Source organism: Vipera berus, assembly GCF_964194415.1.
Source record: "Vipera berus genome assembly, chromosome: W".
Lineage (NCBI taxonomy): Eukaryota > Metazoa > Chordata > Lepidosauria > Squamata > Viperidae > Vipera > Vipera berus.
The window spans coordinates 57,290,520-57,310,649 of record NC_138210.1 but is presented as its reverse complement, the minus strand read 5'-3'; the positions used below and the strand labels follow the sequence as shown (position 1 = coordinate 57,310,649).

The following is a 20,130-nucleotide window of genomic DNA, read 5'->3' as shown; positions in this document are numbered from 1 at the left end:
CAGTCCAACTAGTCCACAGTAGAAAAATAAATCTTAAAAGAGGAGGGGAAGGAGGGGAGCAGTGGGAACAAGAGGACAGTCTCCCCAAAAAGCTGCATTTTCATAGCACGAAACCATTCCCTGGGGTGTAGACTGTTTTAATAAGTGACCAGTTCCCATGATTTGGAGGGAAGGAAGCAAAAAAAAAAAGAAAGAAAAGAAGAGAAAACAGAATATAAATATATATTTGAATTGAGGGGGGGGGGGCGGGAAGCAGCCAACTTTCCCCAACAAGAGGAAACTGGGAGAGGAAAGGATTACATTCAGAAAACTCCATACATTCACCAAGAAAGGCAAGGGTAACAAATGATGGAAGTCAACATTTATCCTGGAGCTAAAACCACTCCCATTTCCTCCAGTTAGTGTTTCTTGTGGACTATCCAACTGCAGAGGCTTGAAGAAAGACAGGGGTGGGGGGGTGGTATGAGGAAGAGGAGGAGGAGGAGGAGGAGGAGGAGGCGAGAGGGAAAGAAGAAGCCAATTTCTCCAACAACCCAAACAGGACCAAAATAGTGCAGACTGTGAGGGGCTGAAAGCGGATAGCAGAACCCCCAAGAGGGGTTGTGTACCTAGATTGGGTGGGGAGAGGGGGGGGAGGGGGGTAAGCAAAAGTGAGGCTCACGCCATAGCCAGGGAAAGGGGGCAGGAAGAACTAGGGGATGAGGCCCATCCCCACCTCAAGGATTTCTCAAGGAAAGTCTGTTGGGTGTTCAAGCCCATCTGGTACCTATGGTCAGCCTCAGATCTTCCACCTAGTAATGGTTAGAGCAAAAAGGGCTTGTTCCCTTTTCTTTTTTTTTCCTTTCTTTTTCCGTATCGCCGCTGGGTTCAAACAAATGAGTACTGGTTGTTCACAGCCCTGGCTCGCCCTTCTGACTCCTCTGGCAGAGGAAGGGATCCCCCGACTCTCACCGATGCTCCCTCATCCATCTCTGGCTCCATCTGGGCCTCTTCCTCACTCTGCCCTTTTGGTTCCAGCAGTCCATGGTCCAGAGGAGCGTGAGGTGGCCGGGCTGGAGGGAGAGGAGGCGGCAGTGGCAGGTTACGAGAGATGCTCGGCTCTGTGGAGGGAGAGAAGAGGCAGATGGACAGATAGAGAGACAGGATGGTCTGGGTTTAAGGGTAGGAAGAAGGAGTAAACACTTGAGAGCCCGTATTTATATCTCAGCAAGACATTCTCCTCGGTGAACAGATGCGGCATCAACTATGTTACGGTATCCAGGGCTTGTCAGATGCCACCGTTCAGGAATTGTCTGGAAATGGTTGTATTGTGTCGATTGGGCTTCTAAAATATGTTTTTCTGCAGTAGCCCCTGAATGAAATCAAGTTACTATTGTTGCAAGACTGTATAATAGACAAGGGCTGGTTAATGTCCCTTGGGGCTGCGCGCCACATTTTTAAAAAAGTTACAGAAAAACAGGCGTTTTCTATAATCCATTACAACATGCAAAATTGGCGCAGAGCATAGTGCTTCCGCATAAAATGAGCTTAAATCATTTGTAAAGCAGTCCCTTGGCTTAGTCAGGTTCCTATTCCAGGAACCTTTTGCAAACTGATTATACCAGATTGCACACTCTGCTCATGCGCAAAAGCACGGACGTCTTACACATGTGCAAGAATGGGCGCATTACATTTTGAACTATATCCTTAAAATCAGGTTTACTTAAGCCAGGACTTATGTGCGGTCAGAAATTGTTTGAACTAGATTATTATTAGGACTATTACCTACTCAAAACAATCTTACCTATTTAATTTTTAGGTATTTTTACTGTCAATCTACAGTTAGTGCATTTTAAGGACATACAGCTCTCTGAACTATCATTCAACAAGGTGAAATCCTCAGCTGTTGTAATGTATTAAGTTTCTTATTGGATGGATACCATTCAGAGATTGCAGTTCCAAATATTAATAGAAAAAGGTGGATCATTATGGAGAGATGGAAGGCATGATAAATTGCCAGCATTGAAATTCTGTCCATTATTCTATACCAGCATGTCTCAACCTCAGCAAATTTAAGAGGTGTGGATTCAACTCCCATAATTCCATAACTGCCTGGCTGACGAATTCTGGGAGTTGCAGTCCATACATCATAAAATTGATAAGGCTGAGAAATACTGCTCTATTCACCTCTCACAGAATAGCAATATACTGTGAAATATGAGCATCAGAACACAATTTTCCAGTGAAGAGAGAATTTCAAATACTTCTAAAATTAGAAGGGATTCTTCATGTATTTTATGCTGGCAATATTAGATAATTCATTCATTAAACTACTTTAAGGAATGGCTAAATATACCAGGTGAAGCCATAATATGATTTATTTTGTCCTATGAAACTCCAACCTACATAATAAATGCTGAAGATTCTACTGTTTAAAGTTGGGGAAACTGGCAATTTTTAAAAGCATAAACATTTAGTCTCCATTACAAATATCATGTGCTATTTCAGAACTATGTTGTACTTTTCTTTTCTTTTTTCTCCCCTACAAGATACCTGGATGGTATCTCTTTACTCTCCTACCATCCGGTAGGAGATATAGGAATATAGCCAGCCGTACCAACAGGCTGAAAAATAGCTTTTATCCGTGGGCTGTTAGGCTTTTAAATGGGACATAATCTTATGCAGAATTGACTTGGGAGGCCAGTGTGTGGTGTAGTTGGTTCACATAGTGTGGTGGGATGGAGGGTTTGTTGTCACTGTGTGTTGGGGGGAGAGAGCACGGGGGGGGGGAGGCTCAGCTAATCTCAATGTACACATGTTGTACTTTGACAATAAAGGTTTTATTTATTATTATTATTATTATTATTATTATTATTATTATTATTATTATTATTATTATTATTATTATTATTATTATTATTATTATTATTATTATTTGTAGACAATACCTATGCGATATACTGTACCTAACTTATTTCTAGAACATATTTAGGAGATATAAGACTTTTCAATTATGGATACCTTCCTGTGCTTCATAGTGGGGACAAAAGTTAAGGCAATCATGTTGGCCTTTTTTCTACTCTCTGTTGCCCTAATAAAATTTTTCTCAAACCTAGAATTCATTAGATGCCTTGGCTTATAACTCTCGTTAACACCCGCAAATGGGGAAGGCAGTCTAACCCAAACCGTTATGAAGGATCTGGCTGGTCGAAAAGAGGTTTAATAAATAGTATTCTTCACGTTACATTATAACCCTGCCCGGGAGGGGAGGGGAGGCAAAGAGGGAAATATCACCAAATTCAGGATTGTTTCAGCCACCTGAGTTAGTAAATTTCTAGAAGAGGGGAGTAAAAGAGGCAGCGCTGCTCTATTATTTGGAGTTTGGGTAGATAAACCTTTAACTTTGGGCTGTTCTGCAGAGTTAAGTGAGGCTTCTCTGCAGAGTTCTGCTACATCTAATACAACTGAATTATAGAAGGAGTTGCCCAGGTGATAACTGAAACAATAGTTCTAAGATCCCCCTCTCCAGAACAAGAGAAGTTGCCTTATGCCAAGCCAGACTATGGTTCCATTCAGTTAGAGAAACTATTAGGGACTCTTCGGGGTTCTGTACAAAAGCCTTTTCTTAGTCCTACCTGGAAACGCCAGAAGGAGCACCTGAAATCTCTTCCCTGCCTCCTGGTGTCAGACACAGTGGATGGCGTAGACACTGCATTCACATGACCCATGGATAGCGATGGCTATGGCGTGGGGGCCGTGACACATGCACACACACGGTCATATCCCTGCCTTCCTCCTGTGGTAGCTATTGCACACTTACACGCAGTCACCCGCGGAGGCAGGAGCAAGGATGGAGATGAGGTTGGGGGGCGAGTCGGGGTGCCCACTGAACCCAGACACTGGCGCTCGGCTCCCAGCCCGGTCCCGGCCTGTGACAGAGATGCCCACATCAGAAATAGGGATTGGGAGGTGAGGAAGAGAGGGAGCAGCGAACATGGGGTGGGTGGGCGTGTGAACGGGTTTATCCTCCCTCCTGCTACCATGCATGGCCGCATAGGGCTGGAAGAGAAGGCTGGACGAGGAGTGGAGTAACCAAGGAGGGGCAGACCGTAACGACAATGGGAAAAGATGGGAGGGAGATAATGGAGCATGACATGGACTAGCAATCGTGTCTATGCTCTTTCCACCCCGCAGCCCCACGTCATCCCTACGCTCACCGTGCAGCCTTTGTGAAGCCACCACGTAGCTGACAAGCGTCACGTCACTGGAGCCCCCTGATTCGAGGGGGATGGGGTGGACCCGGAAGTGCTCCAGCATGTCAAAAATTGTCTGGAACCAGAGATGCTGAACACGGCACTGCCCTTCTTCGTTCAAGGAGAGGCGCAGGTGCTAGGGGTAAGAAAAGGAGGCTGGGTGGGGAAACTTCTCCTGGCCAAGATTCCAGCCTATCCTCTCCCCAAGGCCTCCAAATCTTGAGGCGAGATGGGAGGCACAGAAATCTAATAAGTGAATAAATAAAAGAAGCACCCTTTGGTGGATTTCCCCCGCCACACTCACCTTGGCTTTCCCCTGGAAGTTAAAGGTCAGGACATATTCGCCCCGCCGTGTCTCACTTTGACGCACTAAGAAGACGCCGTGGCTGCTTGCTCCTCCTGCCAACACCAACTGGGCGGCTTTGAGACGGGACAGGGTGCCGTGGAACCATGGGTATTCAGAGAGTGGGTGCTCAGGGTCACCAAGGCTACCCCCACCCGGGTCGGGTTCTGCTTGGAAGAGGAAGGAACCTGAGCAAGGAGAAAAGCAACAGAAGAAGGCCAAAGCTCACTCAGAGGAATCCGGGCCTCGCCTCCACAACGTTCAACCCAAGAGATCCTGAAGTTGCATGGCCCAAGGAAACCTTGACCGGATGGCCTACAGTTTCCAGAGGCTGTCTTGGGAAGAAGAAAGTTCAGGCTAAGTGATACAAACCATCGCCTGGAAGTGTCCAGCACATGGCCCTGCTTACTTCGGACAGGCTAGGGGCTGGGCAGCGTTGTGCTTCTCTTCAGATTTGTGCCACTCAGCTCAGCCTCTCGGTGCTGTGAAACAGTGCCCCGCTGCCTTCTGAAACCAGGCAGGCTGGGGGCTGGGTGGAATTCAGCTTCGCGCCGCCTGGCTCAGCCTCTTGGTGCTGTGAGGAGAGCGCCCCAGTGCCTGCTGAAACTGGGCAGGCTGGGGGCTGGGTGGCATCGTGCTTCTCTTTGGATTCGCGCCACCTGGCTCAGCTTCTTGGCATTTTGAGGAGACCACCTCTCTGCCTGCCAAAACCGGGCAGGTTGGGGGCTGGGCAGCGTTGCGCAGGTAACGTCGACTCTCACACTGCTCGTGGCATCCCCTCCCCAAGAGCCCACCAAGCCAGATATGTGAAGTAGGCGAGGGCCATGTGCTGGCCACTTCCAGGCGATGGTGCATTTGTTCATTCCTCAGGAAGGATGACACTTCCCCAGCTACGTTTCTTTCCTATTTTTCTCCCTCCCTCATCTCAAATATTTTCCCACCACTCTGTTCCTAGGAAGGAAGGAAGGAGGAAAGGAAGGAGGGAAGGAAGGAAGGAAGGAGAGGGAGGGTATGAGGGAAGTCCTGCCTTAGTCCTGCCCTGCTCTGGGCTTGTCCATAGGGACTGCCGACTACTGTTTCTCCTCCACCATGATGCCACTCCCAATAGGAGCTCCAGGAGCGGGGGTGGGGCCTCCCCTAATCTGGACCAAGCACCAACTCATCCCACTTCAAAGCATTACCTGTGGTTTCAGGGGTTTCTGGGAAAGTTGTATGGAGGAAGCCGGTGGGAAATTGCCCTTCACTGACTGGCACCCGAGGCAGCAGTTGAGGAGGCGGCAGCTCCATTGAATCAAAGGGTGAGGCAGCAATAGAGACTGAGCTGGGAGACATGGAGGCTGAGGGACGTTCCATCAATCCGCCGTAGGCGCCTGGAAAAGAAACATTACAAGCTGGGCTGAGCCGGGAAATCGTACTCCCTCTTCCATCTTCTAAAAACCAGATCATTTCCTCTTCCGAGGTTCATAACCTCACTTTGTACCTAGACCCCAAAGACGGAGGTGTCTTTGCCATCCTCCGCAAGAGAGCACATGCTCTGTGCTTTATTTCTCTGTTTTTCTTAAATCTACAGCAATCAACGGCACCTAGCTAACCTTGGCAGGTTCTGGAAAAAGTTAAGAAAGGCCAAATTAGTTGGCTGGGAGACCATCAGGAAACTCTACAGCTATAGGCTTGATTGGAAGTTGAACACACACTGCAGAAGACAACCATGGAAAAGCACTTCCATATTATTGCCAACAAGCTTGATTTCAGGGATTTCTATTTTTTTTTAACCTTTACCTGTTTTTCTTGGGAAATTAGTAGCGTTTTGCCGAAGTTTTATGTGGGGTTTTTTCCCCCCCATAAATATCAAATCTTGGATTTAATACTAATTTGCATTTTTCTCACGTGCTCATCTTTCAAGGTGTAGTTTGTGCCTGAAAGCTCTTTTTGGTATAATGTGTAAAAAAACAACAACCCATACTAAATAAATCTTACTGGTAATCAGCTATTGCTGGATTGTCACAGCATCCTGTAAGGTACAAAGATTCAGCTAAAATTTACTGACTCAAGGTCACGCAAGAAGCTTATCTGTCTGGGATTTGAACTCTGGTCTCTCCAGTTCTGATTTCACAATCACGCCCTATGATGGCTCCACCTACTTTTAAACAACCTAGAAAATTCTTGATTTAAAAAAACCAACCTTTGAGGATTTAGTTGCATAATTGCAAAAGATAATAATGTAATAAGGATGCTAGAAGGATTAAGTATGTGGGGATTCATTTTTCACCCTTATAAAATAATTATATAATATTTTGTGTTGCTTTAGTTTTAAGATGATTATGAAAATTTAATTGGGAAGATTTGTAGTAGTGTTTATTGATATTCTGTAGGTTATGCTTTGTTATTTGGATGGAAAGTTTTAAGCCTGGAAGGTAGTGTATGGTATTTTAAGTTGTATAATACATTAGGAGAAGGCAAGGTTGTATAAATTTGGTTTTAGTATGTTAAAGTTTAGTTGGATAGAAGAATAGTTTTATAAAACTGATATAAATTGTTTTATGTGTGATTGAAATTAATTTGTAATACTTTTATGGGCAATATTGGAGTAGGTAATAGAATATAAGAATATAAGAATGATGTGATTATATAAAAAAATTTTAAGTTTGGAAGTAATCTATGGTATTTTAATTTGTATATCAGGATAATATGAATTTAAAGCTTAGTTGGGAAGAAGAACAGCGTTAGACAATTGATATAAATTGTTTTATTTGTGATTGTTTTTATTGGGTAGATTGAAAAGTATTATATTGTTTTTGAATAATTATTGATATGATATATATATATGTTTGGAGTTTATCTATATGAGTTAAAGTTCGATAGTCTATATAGTTCAGGATTGTTTGCGTAAGCTAGATTATGATTGTTTGTATTTTTATACCCTGTATTCTGCTCTGGGAAGTGGGGGGGGAGGGGAAAGGGAGGGTGGGGTTGGGGAGGGTTGGGGAGGGTGGGAGGGAAGGGGGCTGGGGGGGGTTCTTTTTCTTTTCTTTTTTTTTGTTTTGTTTTTGTTGTTTGTTAAAGACAAAATGTATTCTAAAACTTTTTAATAAAAAAAAACCAACCTTTTAAAAAAGTTTTTTTTAAAAAAATTAAAAATTCCATCAAATATTTAAATGGCTTAGGAGAAATCTCTATGGTATCTTTGCTTAGTGTAGCTCAGGGGTCTTCGAACGTGGCCCTTTTATGACTTGTGGACTTCAACTCCCAGGATTCCTCAGCCAGCGTGCCTGGCTGAGGAATTCTGGGAGTTGAAGTCCACAAGTCATAAAAGGGCCAAGTTTGAAGACCCTGGTGTAGCTGGTAAACTGATCTAGACAGAAGCTTCGGAAGCCTACTATGATACTTCCTCTGTTTAAGACAATCCTTAGCTTCCTATTAGTCAATTAATATGTCATTTTTCTATCAATATTCACTATTATTTTAATTAGTCAAACCCAGAAAGCAAGGACAGGTAAAGGAATGAAAAAATTCCACTTTCATTATTCATGCTAATGGAATAGTCACTTGGATTCCAGCAAGCCTGCATAGTGGGCCTGATTGTCTAATCTTTTCAATCAGTTATAGTTAGATCTATCAGATACAGATGGTCCTCGACCTATAACCATTTGTTTAGCCACCATTCAAAGTGACAACAGCAGTGAAAAAAGTGGCTGATGACCAGTTTTCACACAACTAACTGTTCCAGCATCCCCAGGGTCATGGAATCAAAATTCAGGCACTTGGCAAGTAGCATGTATTTATGACAGTTATACTATCCTGGGATCATGTGATTACAATTTGTAACCTTCCCAGATAGCTTTCAGCAAGCAAAGTCAATGGGGAAAGCCAGATTTGCTTAATCAACACATGTTTTACTTAACAACTGCAGCAATTCATTTAACAGCTGTGGCAAAAAGGTCGTAAAATGGGGAAAAAGTCATTTAACAATTGCCTTGAAATTTTGGACTCAGTTGTGGTCATAAGTCAAGGATTATCTGTATCACAAAATACACCCTATTACCAACAGTTATAGAGTCCAGGCAGGCCATCTCATCTCAGTTGGACAAACTTTATGGAAAGTTTCACCTCGTTGTTTGTGCGCTTAGTTAACAAAATCAGCATTATCTTTAAATATTTATTTCCTGGCTGCCAAGCATGGGTTCATATAACTTTCATGAAGAAAGCAATCACTGAAAAGACATAGAATTCTACTATAGTATTACCATAAATGATATTTTATGTAGCGGAAAAAGCCAGAACTCTGATTACAACCTAAAACTACTACACTCAGGGATAAGCAGATCAACGGATTAGCCAATCCACAAATTTTTTTAAACCAAAATACCATGAAAAATGTGCCACTAGTGAATAAGCCAACCCTCAAAATGTTTTGTATCTTTTTAATTTTCACAATTGGGCTTACTCAAGGGGAATTCATAAGATTATTCATTTTTCATGTATACTAGTTAAAAATTTGAAGATCACCTTATCTGCAGATGGACTTATAAACAAGTATAATTGGGATATCCCAGGGGTAGGCAACCTCGGCTATGCTGGCTCAGGAATTCTGGGAGTTGAAGTCCACGAGTCATAAAAGAGCCGAGGTTGCCTACCCCTGGGATATACCCAAATAAGTCGTATTACCTTGTAAGTGGAACTCAATTTGAAGTGCGGGGGGGGGGCAGCACCTACAATTCTTGGCTTATTTTGCAGGTATGTATGGTAGTACTTCCATGCCTGCTGGTTAAGACATTGCACAGTAGAGCTTTTCAGAGAATGTCGTCCTTGAGAGAAGCATTCTGTAGCATGTTCTAATGCAGGGGTGTCAAACTCACATCAGCATTGTGGTTGCCCTCAGGGGGCCGGGTGGGTGTGGCCTGGGTGGGCGTGGCCCACTGGGTGGGTGTGGCTAGAGTGCGTATGGCCTACTGGGCGGGCATGGCCAGCTCTACATCGTTCGCATCAAGGGTGCCTATGGGGGCCTGGGCAGGAGTGGGACAGATCTGAGGGTCTCTGGCAGAAGGAGATGGGACTGGGGCAAGTGCCAAGGCAATGGGGGCCGTTCCCTCACTGTTTCCAGGATGGTTTTGCGGGCCACATGAAACCACTTTGCGGGCCGGATCCGCCCCCCGGGCCTTGTGTTTGACATGTCTGTTCTAATGCAAACAGACTGCCCGCACAAAGACGTCACTGGAAAGCCTCTTTGTCCTTGCCGAGAGATCAAGAAGCTATACATTGTGCCAAATACACACCTTGGCTGAGCTGTTCGTTGCTCTCACTCGGCACCATGGGAAGTTCCCGGCTGGGCATACTATCCGAGTGGTTCATGCATGGCTGATCCAGGCTATCAGTGCTTTCTCTGTGAAGACAAATATCATTAGGAATGTTTCCATATTCCAAGACCACGTATACCTAACAATTTGATGTTGGCCTCAGCAAAGAAAGATTCTAACTTTTGTTATATCAATCAAGCCACTCTATGCATCTGACAGTGAGCTGCAGCTCACAAATGCTTATCCCTTTTAATAATAGGTATTAGTTGGAAAAGGGGCCACCGGACAACTTTTGATTTTTGCCACCACACAGCACTTGAACACACATTTTTCCTGCGCTATTAAACCCCGTTTGTCAGTTTTCCAGAGGCATTAGCTTCCAGAGGCATTAGCTTCTACTGTTGGAAGCAAAAAAAACCAAGATAACCTGGAGCTCTTATCCGATCGCTCGTTTTAAGGAGCAAGAATCATGTACCTGTTCCACAGCCATCCAAACCTCAGGGTTGCACCACTGTTCAACGAAGGTATAGTAAGAACATTATTGTTAACACCTGCATATATGTTCTCCCTCTCCCTCTTATCCGAATCTTGCTTCCGCCAGCTCTCATGAGAAACTGCTTTATAGAAAACTGGGTATTGAATCATATTGTTTGTTATTATATCCCCAGTCTGTGGAGAAAGGACCAAGCAGCTTGCCAATAATGAGAGATGATGGAGCTGTTGTCTAAACATCTGAACAGTTACACATTTTTCCACACCTGATCTCCTTTAGAGAACCAGCAAACTCTATAGAGGGAAAATCTTGGTTCCCCCATCAAGTTTTTGTTAGGCCATATAACTAACTCTTCTCTCTGCACTTCTTGACTGAATCTGGGAAACCTGTATACAAGGTATTCTACCACTGAGCAATGGCCTTTCTTGATGCTTAGGGCAACTTACCCCAGGCCCATGCATTCCTGAATGTCAGCCAACCATGACCGCATCTGCAGTGAGTCAACAGTCTCAAGGATGTATTCCAAGGAACTTGAGAGCTTGGAGAAAGGGGAAAAAATAATAAATATACAATACTATAGGATGGTTTCTACTCTAAAGCCCCGTTTCCCTCTGAAATGATGAACTCATATTAGTGAGGGTGGAACACCACCACCACCCCGCAACCTCAGCTGATATTATGAAGTTTATTGCAAACATGATATCAAAAATTGAGAAACATTCAATTGAACTGAATTGAATGAAGACCCGATGCCCATCCCATTCGCTCTCTCAGTTTTGGCTTTAGTACTGCTTTTAATAATATTTCCATCTGGTAGTTTTAATGTTTTAATTATTTTTACTTGTTTTATACCTCGCAAAACTACCCGGCGTCACTTTACAGGAGAGACAGGTGGCATGCATGCATGCATAACTAACTAACTAACTAACTAACTAACTAACTAACTAACTAATTTTCAAGAATCATGCATGCCCGTAACCACAAATCAAATCCAAGGACTTAATCCATCTGTTCTTACCTTAAAGTGGTTACATACATATATACACACAAAATATGAAAACCTTCATCTCTGGCCTTTGACAGAAGGGCACCAACACTGATCAAAGTCAGCAACCAAAAAGATATTTTAGCAGCTGCTTAACCCTCCCCTCATTCAGCTGTGATTTCTTTGCTAGGTGCGTTTGTGGTTATCTGCATTCCATTGCTTGAATTCTCAAAGGTTTTAAAATTTAAGAATCACCAAGAACCCAAACTCCTTTCTCCAACACGCGTACTGATCTAGTTACATCATTTAAGAAGCCATTTTATATACAGAAGGACGAGATGTATTCCTCTCCTCCCAAGGACATAAAAAAAGTTTGGAAGGAAATCTGCTCAGAAACATCACCACCGCCAAATGGAGGCAGCACAGCTGGAGAGGGATGATAGAAAGGACCATTAATTTTCTCTTCTGATAATGCAAGAGGCAAGAAACAGACAACTGCTAAAAACAAACTCCAGCCAGAGATTAGTAATGGATACTGATTCAACAAACAGAAGAGGGAGTTCAGTTCTATGCATCCCTTGGCTATAGATACATAACTAGGAATGCTTCAATTATTACCAAATCTTAACTGTACCCCATCAGTCTTTTTCTGACCTTCAGCACAAAAGTGTTCTCTTTGTCTGGCATCTCCAGTGGAGTTGTCGTCCGCACATCCATTACACAGGAACAAGCAATGCTGACCCGGGGCTTTGGTGCCTGATGGTTGGGGTAGAAAAAAAAAGACTTGTCATAACGATATTCTCAAGGCCTCAATTAGGAATCCCAAGCTTTTGGCTTTTCCCCATGGCTTTTCTCTTGCCTGAACACAATGACTCATTGCTCACCTTTGGTGGGATGTAGAACTCCAACAGGTAACCCTCCCCTTCTCCCTTCCCTGCTTTGCGCAGGAGAAGACGGCATTTCTGCCAGCGTGTCCTACTGCCCCCGCCTGACCCATCATCAGCCACAATGTAGTTCAGTAGGCCTTCACGGCGCACACTCGCCACTTCGACTCGGAGAGTGGCTGGGGAGGCTCTGTTGAGGCGAAGACGTTCAAATCGGTGAGTCCAACGGTCCGAGTCACCGCCCCCCGAAGAATTGGAATTACTGTTGGCTCCAGTGGGTGTCCCATCTCCACCACCCGAGGATGGTTCAGCTGACGTCTTCCACTGCAGAATGCCACGCACGCTACCTCGGACACTGCGGCTAACACTGCGCAAAGAAAAGCGCTTCTTCAGCTTTGGCTTCGTAGCGGTAACAGCTGCCACGGTGGAGACGTCTTCAGAGCTGCGGGACTGGCTGCTAGAGAGGCCAGAGGGTGGGCCCAATGGAGGCTCAACAGGGGAAGCCACCGAGGAGTCACTGCAGGTCTCAGAGAGGTCCCGTGCAGAAGAACAACCAGTGAAAGGGGCAATGTCACAGCGGGGTGGCGAGTCACTGGTGTAAGCCCGGCTCACCTCAGCCTCGAAATGTTCTAGAAAGTGCTCTGCAAAGCGGTGTGAGAAAGCAGCTTCGGCTCCTGGGGTGGCAAACTGGGGGTTCTCGCCAAGGAAGGTCCGAAAACGACGGGCAAAATCAACTGCAGCAGCACGAGCATGGACTTCGCAGAATTCCCGCCAACCCAAGGAGGGAAGAGAGGCAGGTTCTCCCACCATTCCTCCCCCAACTGGTGACAATGGCAGTGCGCTTCCGTTCATGACCGCCCAGGTAGGGCTAGATAACAATACATCCAGGGCCAGGATTGGGTTGCTATTAGTATCAGTGGTTTTGTGACCTGAAGAGGGAGAAACAGAATAGTTATTATATAAACTACAGGGAAGAAACCATCTGCATAAATAATGACCTTTCGGGGTTTTGCTTATCAACCAACCATTTCCTCTTCGTGCATGTTTCTTACTAATCAATGGGGGGGGGGTTGGTCTTTGTTTGATTGAGAACTGTAACTACTAACACCTTTACATTTCTGAGCATTTCACACATGCTTAAAGGCTTAAGATACCACTCTTAAAAACCAAAATAATAGAAGAGTCGGAATATTTTAAAAATAACATAATGAAGAGAGCCGCTTTTCCATCAGAAACATAATTGGAGAAAAAAATGGAAACAAGGAACAAAAAAATTGCATAAAAGAATGATGTAGAGCTTGCACATTTTGGGGTAGCAGAAGCAATGTCTAGATAATTGTGCTAGCTAAAAATAAGCACTTTTCCTTAGTGAAACCAAAGCTAAATATTTTTTTCTGAAATGTCTCTGGACAAAATAAATTTCTAAGACTGAATCATTAAGCCAAGTATCATCCTATATTTATTATATGGATGTGGGAATGATTAGGTCACAATGGTGTGATAAATCTTACTATCAACACTGAACTTCTGTATCAATACTTCTGTATAAAAGAGTCTCAGAGAAAAAAACAAAAATTGGTAAAATATAAACTGCAGCATATTGGCAAGATGAACAGTCCCTTGCTGGGTACACAGACTTCTCCAAAGAATACTGGGCCCAGTTATATAGTGATCTTAATTTACACTTTATTTTTGATACAGAATGCATACTCCTGAAAGTTATACTTCTTTTGCAAATTTAAATACGTTTGTCAAAATGATGTTTCTAGCAAATTTCAGATTCATCCCCGAAAATAGATAAAAACAAAAGATGATGCCTACCTCAAGAACATGTGCAGTATAGTTCTTACTATAGTATTTCCCATGCTTGAAATCATTTTTACACAGAGCACCTGCATATCAAGGCAAAAACTTTTAAGGTTTTATTTACACAGAGGGAGTTTTCAGTCTAAGCATGTCTTTTCAAATCAGTAACCTATTTGCATTTCCAAAATGTCAAAACCTCAAAAAAGGAACTGTATCCTCAACTATCAACTCATTTGGTAAAGCATATATCTGTAAAGGTTTCATGCAAGAACCTAAGTCCCCAGTGGAGCTAACTCTGAAAAGCTATTTGTATGATTATGCAAGTCAATCTTCTCTTGTTCTTTAAATTTGAGATTAGTCAAAATGTTGTGGTCTCACAAGAGACTTATCCCTGTTGTCGCTTAGGAAAAGCCTAGGTCACTTTATTTTCATCCCATCATTACTGTTTTTTATAAATAACTCAAACCAGCGAACATACCTAAAACTCCTTCCTACTATTTCCCCCCACACGACAATCCTGTGAGGTAATTTGGGCTGAGAGAGCATCGATGGCCCCAAGTCACCGAGCCCGCTTTCCTGGCTAAGGCAGTACTGGAATAATTTATTATATTCAATAATACTTGAACTATTTTATAAACTGTTTTCTAGACCTTTGCTTTTTAAACTGAGAGTAAATACTATCCAACAACGTGCTGAACTTTCATTGAAATGTGCATTTCTTTGAACACGAATCAACATAGGTAGGAAAACATGTATCTAATGAAGAACAAGATAAATGTTGTGGGATGGTCCTTGCCCGCATGGAAAAAGTTCCCACAACTGAACGAACCTTTGCCTTGGCCTCATTTAGCAGTATCTTTTAGGCATGCAACCGAGGACCTAGAAATGCCATTAAATATAGGATTATTATTTTTTTGGACGAAAAGCAAAAGGTCTGAGATGAGGGACTTTCTGTGGTTTAGGCACCGAAGGGGGAAAAAAAATTGACAAAGAGAGGCAGCAGCAGCACCACTAAACAGCTAAAGATATTGGAGCGGGACCAGGTTCTCTGCAAGCTTTTATGTGCGAACTGGAAAGGCGAGAGGGAGAGAGAGGGAGGGGGAGAGGGGGAGAGGGAGAGGGAGAGGGAGAGAGAGAGAGAGAGAGAAAGCAAGGGGAGAGGCGGGAGTTGCTTCTGACGTTCACAGCAAAGGCAGGGCGTTACACTCCTTTAAAAGACCTCCCGCATGGGGGGGACCGATTCACACGACGTGGCTCCTTTTCCCGCCCCGCTCCTGCGACTGGAAAAAAAGCCCCGCTTGGCGACCTGCTGGGCTCTTCGGAACTTGCCCGCGCGGCTTTCCCAGCGCCGTTGGTGGGAAAGCAAGGAGTCGCTCGGATTGATGAAGCCTCCCAGTCGTACCTTGAGCCAGACTGCGATGTAAAAGACACCCCCCACCACCACCACCACTACCCCGGCACCCTCTCCAGATCCTGGACCCAGCAACCCAAAGACATCCCCGCTGGCGGGAGGGACGGGGGACAGAAGAGGAGCCGTTTTCAAGGGCGGACAGGGGAGCCGAACGGGGAGGCGAAAAGGTCTCCGCGCGAGTGGGAAAAGCCCAAGGGGCCTCGGTTCGGCTGGGTGGGCATCTTATCACTCACCATCCCGGCCTCGGGTTCCTTCCAGGAGAAAGGGTTTGTCTGTCCCCTCTCTCTCTCTCTCTCTCTCACTCTCCCTGGCTTTCTTGCACCATTTCCGCTTCCGGGTTTAGGGTGGTGTTTGTTTGTTTTGTTGTTTTTTTTTTGGTTTGGTTTTGTTTGTTTTGTTTTCGTCGTCGGCGTCAATGGGTTTTTTTTCCCCGTTTTTCACTTCCGTCTTCGTCATCGAGTCGGAGGAAGAAAAAGCCGAAGGGTTGAAAAAACAAACAAACGACGGGCTTTACCATAGAGAGTAAATGGCCCCGGCTAGAAGGGTCACGGGAAATTCAGAGAACCTTCTTCACCTCGCTCGCCTTCTTCGTTGGCCGCTGCGTCCAAAGTTGTTACCATGGCGGCCCGTGACGTAGATTTGACGAATGCTCGTGGGACGCGGAGGGAGGCAGGGGAGTTCTTTGGTGGTGAGCGTCTTGCTTCGGTTGCTCGGGCAACGGCACATCCGGAACTCCCCGCCTTTCGCAATTCCCCGAATGGTAACTAGGAAGTACTGTAAACCCCACCGCCGTTCAACGGGGTTGTTCTTATCTTATGCCAAGGCCGGAAGTGCTTGTAGGCGACTTTCGAGCATATGCAGAGGTCTCTCTAAGCAAGGAAAGCCTTCTGTCAACTTAGGCTAGAGCAGGGGTAGGCAACCTCGGCTCTTTTATGACTCATGGACTTCAACTCCCAGAATTCCTGAGCCAGCCAAGCTGGCTCAGGAATTCTGGGAGTTGAAGTCCATGAGTCATAAAAGAGCCGAGGTTGCCTACCCCTGGGCTAGAGGAATTTCCACACCGAAAATGTGTTTGGCGGCTAGTTCCAAACCCCGCCGCCGAGTTTTTCCTTTTTCTCCCACTTTTTATGATTCACGCCTCCATTGGAGAGCCCATTTATAGCCGATGAATCTCTGTCTGCTCGTGACAGGTATAGCTAGTCCTCGACTTACAACACTTCATTTAGTGACCGTTCATAGTTACAACAGCAGTGGAAAAAGGGACCGACCACTCCAGCATCCTCCCCCATGGTCACATGGTCAAAATTCAGATGCTTGACATATGACCCATATATATGTATGACAGTTGCAGTGTCCCGGGGTCATGTGATCACCTTTTGTGACCTGGCAAGCAAAGTTAATGAGAAAGCCAGATTCACTTAATAACAGTGTTACTAACTTAACAACTGCAGTGATTCACTCATATTTCTGACAGTCGCAGTGTCCCTGGGTCATGCAATCACCTTTTGTGACCTTCTGACAAGCAGTGTTAACTGCAGTGATTCACTTAACAGCTGTGGCAAGAAAGGTGGTAAAATCGGGCAAAATTCATGTAACAAATGTCTCACTTAGCAAAATAAATTTGGGGATCAATTGTGGTCATAAGTCGTCGAGGACTACCTGTGTGTTCTGATAATGTCGGTGTTCGGCATAACATCCAGAACCCACCAGTCATGGGGGTAGCAGGAATCCAGGGGCAATAGTACAAGGGAGAAATTGTAAAGAGAGGGTATAGCTGCAGCACAGTATAGCACAGATGTGTCAAACTCGTGACGTCACGTGACATTGGGCAATGTATCGGGACGGTTTTGCCATTGCCGGCAATGGGGTGGCCGTGGCTTCTGGATGACACGTCCAGCCCGCAGGCAGGCAGTTTGACACTCCTGGTATACCACAACTCAGTGGCCGTGGAAGAGCATTAGAAACCTGCCTTCCACCAAAAAATTGTGTATGGAGAGAGTAGTGACCCATCTGCCTCCCACGATCTCTACACCAAGAGCAGGAAAATCCAAGGAGACCCTCTTGATAGCCTTATACAGATGGGGCTGATGGGAATATGATAGTGATATGAGCCAAGATCTGTGCTCTGGCTCAGCATCTCCCAGATGTAGTTTCACTTTTGGATACTATCTTGCATTGATAGCTGAGGCAGAACAGCTGCCACTGCTACTGTAGTTGAATATCACCACCTGCCATTGTGCCATTAGTGCCAAAAGGAAGTTTTTAAGTGTGTTTGTGCGTGTGAAAAGCTGGCATTGTATCGAATGCCTAGGAAATCTACAGAAAGCATGACGTTTTGGGGCAAAGTATGAAATGTCTTATTTTAATATGCTATATGTACCTTCCCTAGGCATTGTATATACAGGTAGTCCTTTTATTATTCATGCCTCCATTTGAGAGCCCATTTATAACCGATTAGTCACTGCTCGTGACATATACAGACAGTCCTCAACTTACAACAGTTCACTAAGTGACCATTCAAAGTTGCAATGTCTCTGAAAAAAATGACTTATGACAGTTTTTCACACTTACGACCGTTGTGGCATCCCCATAGTCATGTGATCAAAATTCAGATGGCAACTGACTCATTTATGATGGTTGCAATATCCCCGGGACATGTGATCATGGTTTGCAACCTTCTCAAAGTCAAAGGGGAAGCCAGATTCACTTAACAACCGTGTTACTAACTTAACAACTGCAGTGATTCAATTAACAAATGTGACAAGAAAGGTCGTAAAATGGGACACAATTCACTTAAATGTCTCAGCAACAGAAATTTTGGGCTCAGTTGTGGTCATTAGTTGAGGATCACCTATAATAGCCAGGTATTATGTAGAATGATAAGAATTATTTAGGCAAAGTATGAAAAGAGAGTCATAAAAAGGGTTAGGCTAACCCTAACTCTAGCCCTTTATTGAAAATATGTATATGAAAATGAAAGAATAAATGCAAAATAATGTATAGAAAAAGACCAGTATTGACCTACTTGCTTCAACAAGGAATGCTAGAATGTCATTTTAGCGGGATTATGTTACACTTTACTGTTTGCCTTTTGGCATTGTATAGAATGCCTAGAAAATGTGTGAAATATTAAGAGTTCCATGCTTTGACATCCCATTTTTGGCATTCTATAGATTTTCTAGGAAAATGCCTAATTTCATAGATTCATGGTTTTATATACAGTGTGTGTTTGTGTGTATGTATGTGTATAATTATGTGCATATACATACACACACCTTAGGGTGGCAAACATATCTAATACTCCTTCCTCCTCCTATTTTCCCCACAGCAATTTATGAGTTGTGTTGGGCTGAGACAGACAGACAGAGAGAAAGAGAGAGAAGAGAAAGAGACTGGCCCAAAGTCACTCAGCTGGTTTTTCATGCTTAAGGTGGGACTAGAACTCACAGTCTCGTGCTTTCTAAGCCACAACCTTAACCACTACACTAAACTGGCATACACTATCTCCCCTGTCTTGTCCCTCTCATAGCTGCACTCACTGCCAGTCCCAAGACAGCTTGGCACTACTTTCCATATCAAACTTAATTAAGTATGGGATGGACGCTGTTTCTCTTTTTGGGATGTTCCCTATCTGACTTAACATCTTCATTGGACAGAATGCTTTCTTGGATTCTAGCGCATGTCTGTTCAGGTGGGATGGTTCTGGCCTTATCCCCCTTTATTTGCCCCTTCCCACTGTTGTAATTCCAATTCAGAATGTGATCTTTCTTCTTCATGCTATCCCAGCTCTTCCTGAACAATTTGCCTATTGCTCTTCTAATGATTGCCAAGCTGCTCTGGAGAGATATTTTATACATGCTGGAATCCCCCTAGCACATACACATGCTTTCAGAGAGAATCCTACACTAGACTCAACCTGCACTGCCTTCTTGAGGTTTATCAATAAAAATAACGTATGGATTAGCTGATTAGCTGCTTAGCTTCTGCAGATTTCTGTCCCCCCCCCATGCCTTGCCAAAAGTGACCAAAATATGCCCTGCTGATCTGCCAGCTGTTCAGCTAAGGAACATTTCAGTAGGGTTGTGAAAAACGAAAATATTGGCTATTGTTCTTTTATGCAAGGTTTAGGCCCAGGTAAACTGATTCAGGCCTCATGGACAAAGTATTGACCAAAGTCTGTGCTATGCTTAATTTTGCAGTTTGCAATTGTATTTTATTTAAGCTGCCTGCAATTAGTGCAGGTTCGCATCCCACCAGGCTCAAGGTTGACTCAGCCTTCCATCCTTCCGAGGTAGGTAAAATGAGGACCCAGATTGTTGGGGGCAATAACCTGACTTTGTAATAATGCCGCTTGGGGGGGGCGCAAAAGCCCTAATAATAAGCAGGCATATACATAGAATGAAGGCTATTGCTAAGCACATTGATTTGTGCTTTAAATTGTAAGCTGCCCTGAGTCTTCGGAGAAGGGCGGGATATAAATGGGATTAAAATAAATAAAAATAAAATAAAAATTTTGCTAAGCTTGCTTGTTTCAAATATATTTAGAATATAAAGTCTGGAATGGTAAGAAATAGGGAACTGAAAGTAGCTGATGGATGCAGGTTCCAATGTACATGGGTATATGTGGAAAGTTATGTTCAGCAGAGGGTCAGCAGGAAGTCAGGAGAAAGTCAGCAGAAGTC

At 44.1% G+C, this 20,130-nt stretch overlaps 1 protein-coding gene across 3 annotated transcripts; it reads right to left on the bottom strand.

Annotated features, from left to right (window-relative positions):
* Positions 1–817: 817 nt before the first annotated feature.
* On the bottom strand, positions 818–16,021 carry LOC308676605 (SH2B adapter protein 1-like). 3 transcript variants are annotated; one of them, XM_081342513.1, is made up of 11 exons: positions 15,682–16,021; positions 14,053–14,123; positions 12,232–13,160; positions 12,002–12,103; positions 10,809–10,900; positions 9,849–9,955; positions 5,757–5,945; positions 4,537–4,763; positions 4,197–4,368; positions 3,800–3,908; positions 818–1,100 (listed from the first exon to the last, which is right to left on the bottom strand). In XM_081342513.1, the coding sequence occupies exons 3-11, from the start codon at positions 13,081–13,083 to the stop codon at positions 1,082–1,084; spliced, it is 1,869 nt and encodes a 622-aa protein (XP_081198639.1). In that variant the 5' UTR covers positions 13,084–13,160; positions 14,053–14,123; positions 15,682–16,021; the 3' UTR covers positions 818–1,081. The 3 variants fall into 3 exon arrangements, with proteins under 3 accessions (XP_081198639.1, XP_081198637.1, XP_081198638.1); XM_081342511.1 differs by lacking the exon at positions 3,800–3,908; XM_081342512.1 differs by lacking the exons at positions 3,800–3,908; positions 14,053–14,123.
* Positions 16,022–20,130: the final 4,109 nt, after the last annotated feature.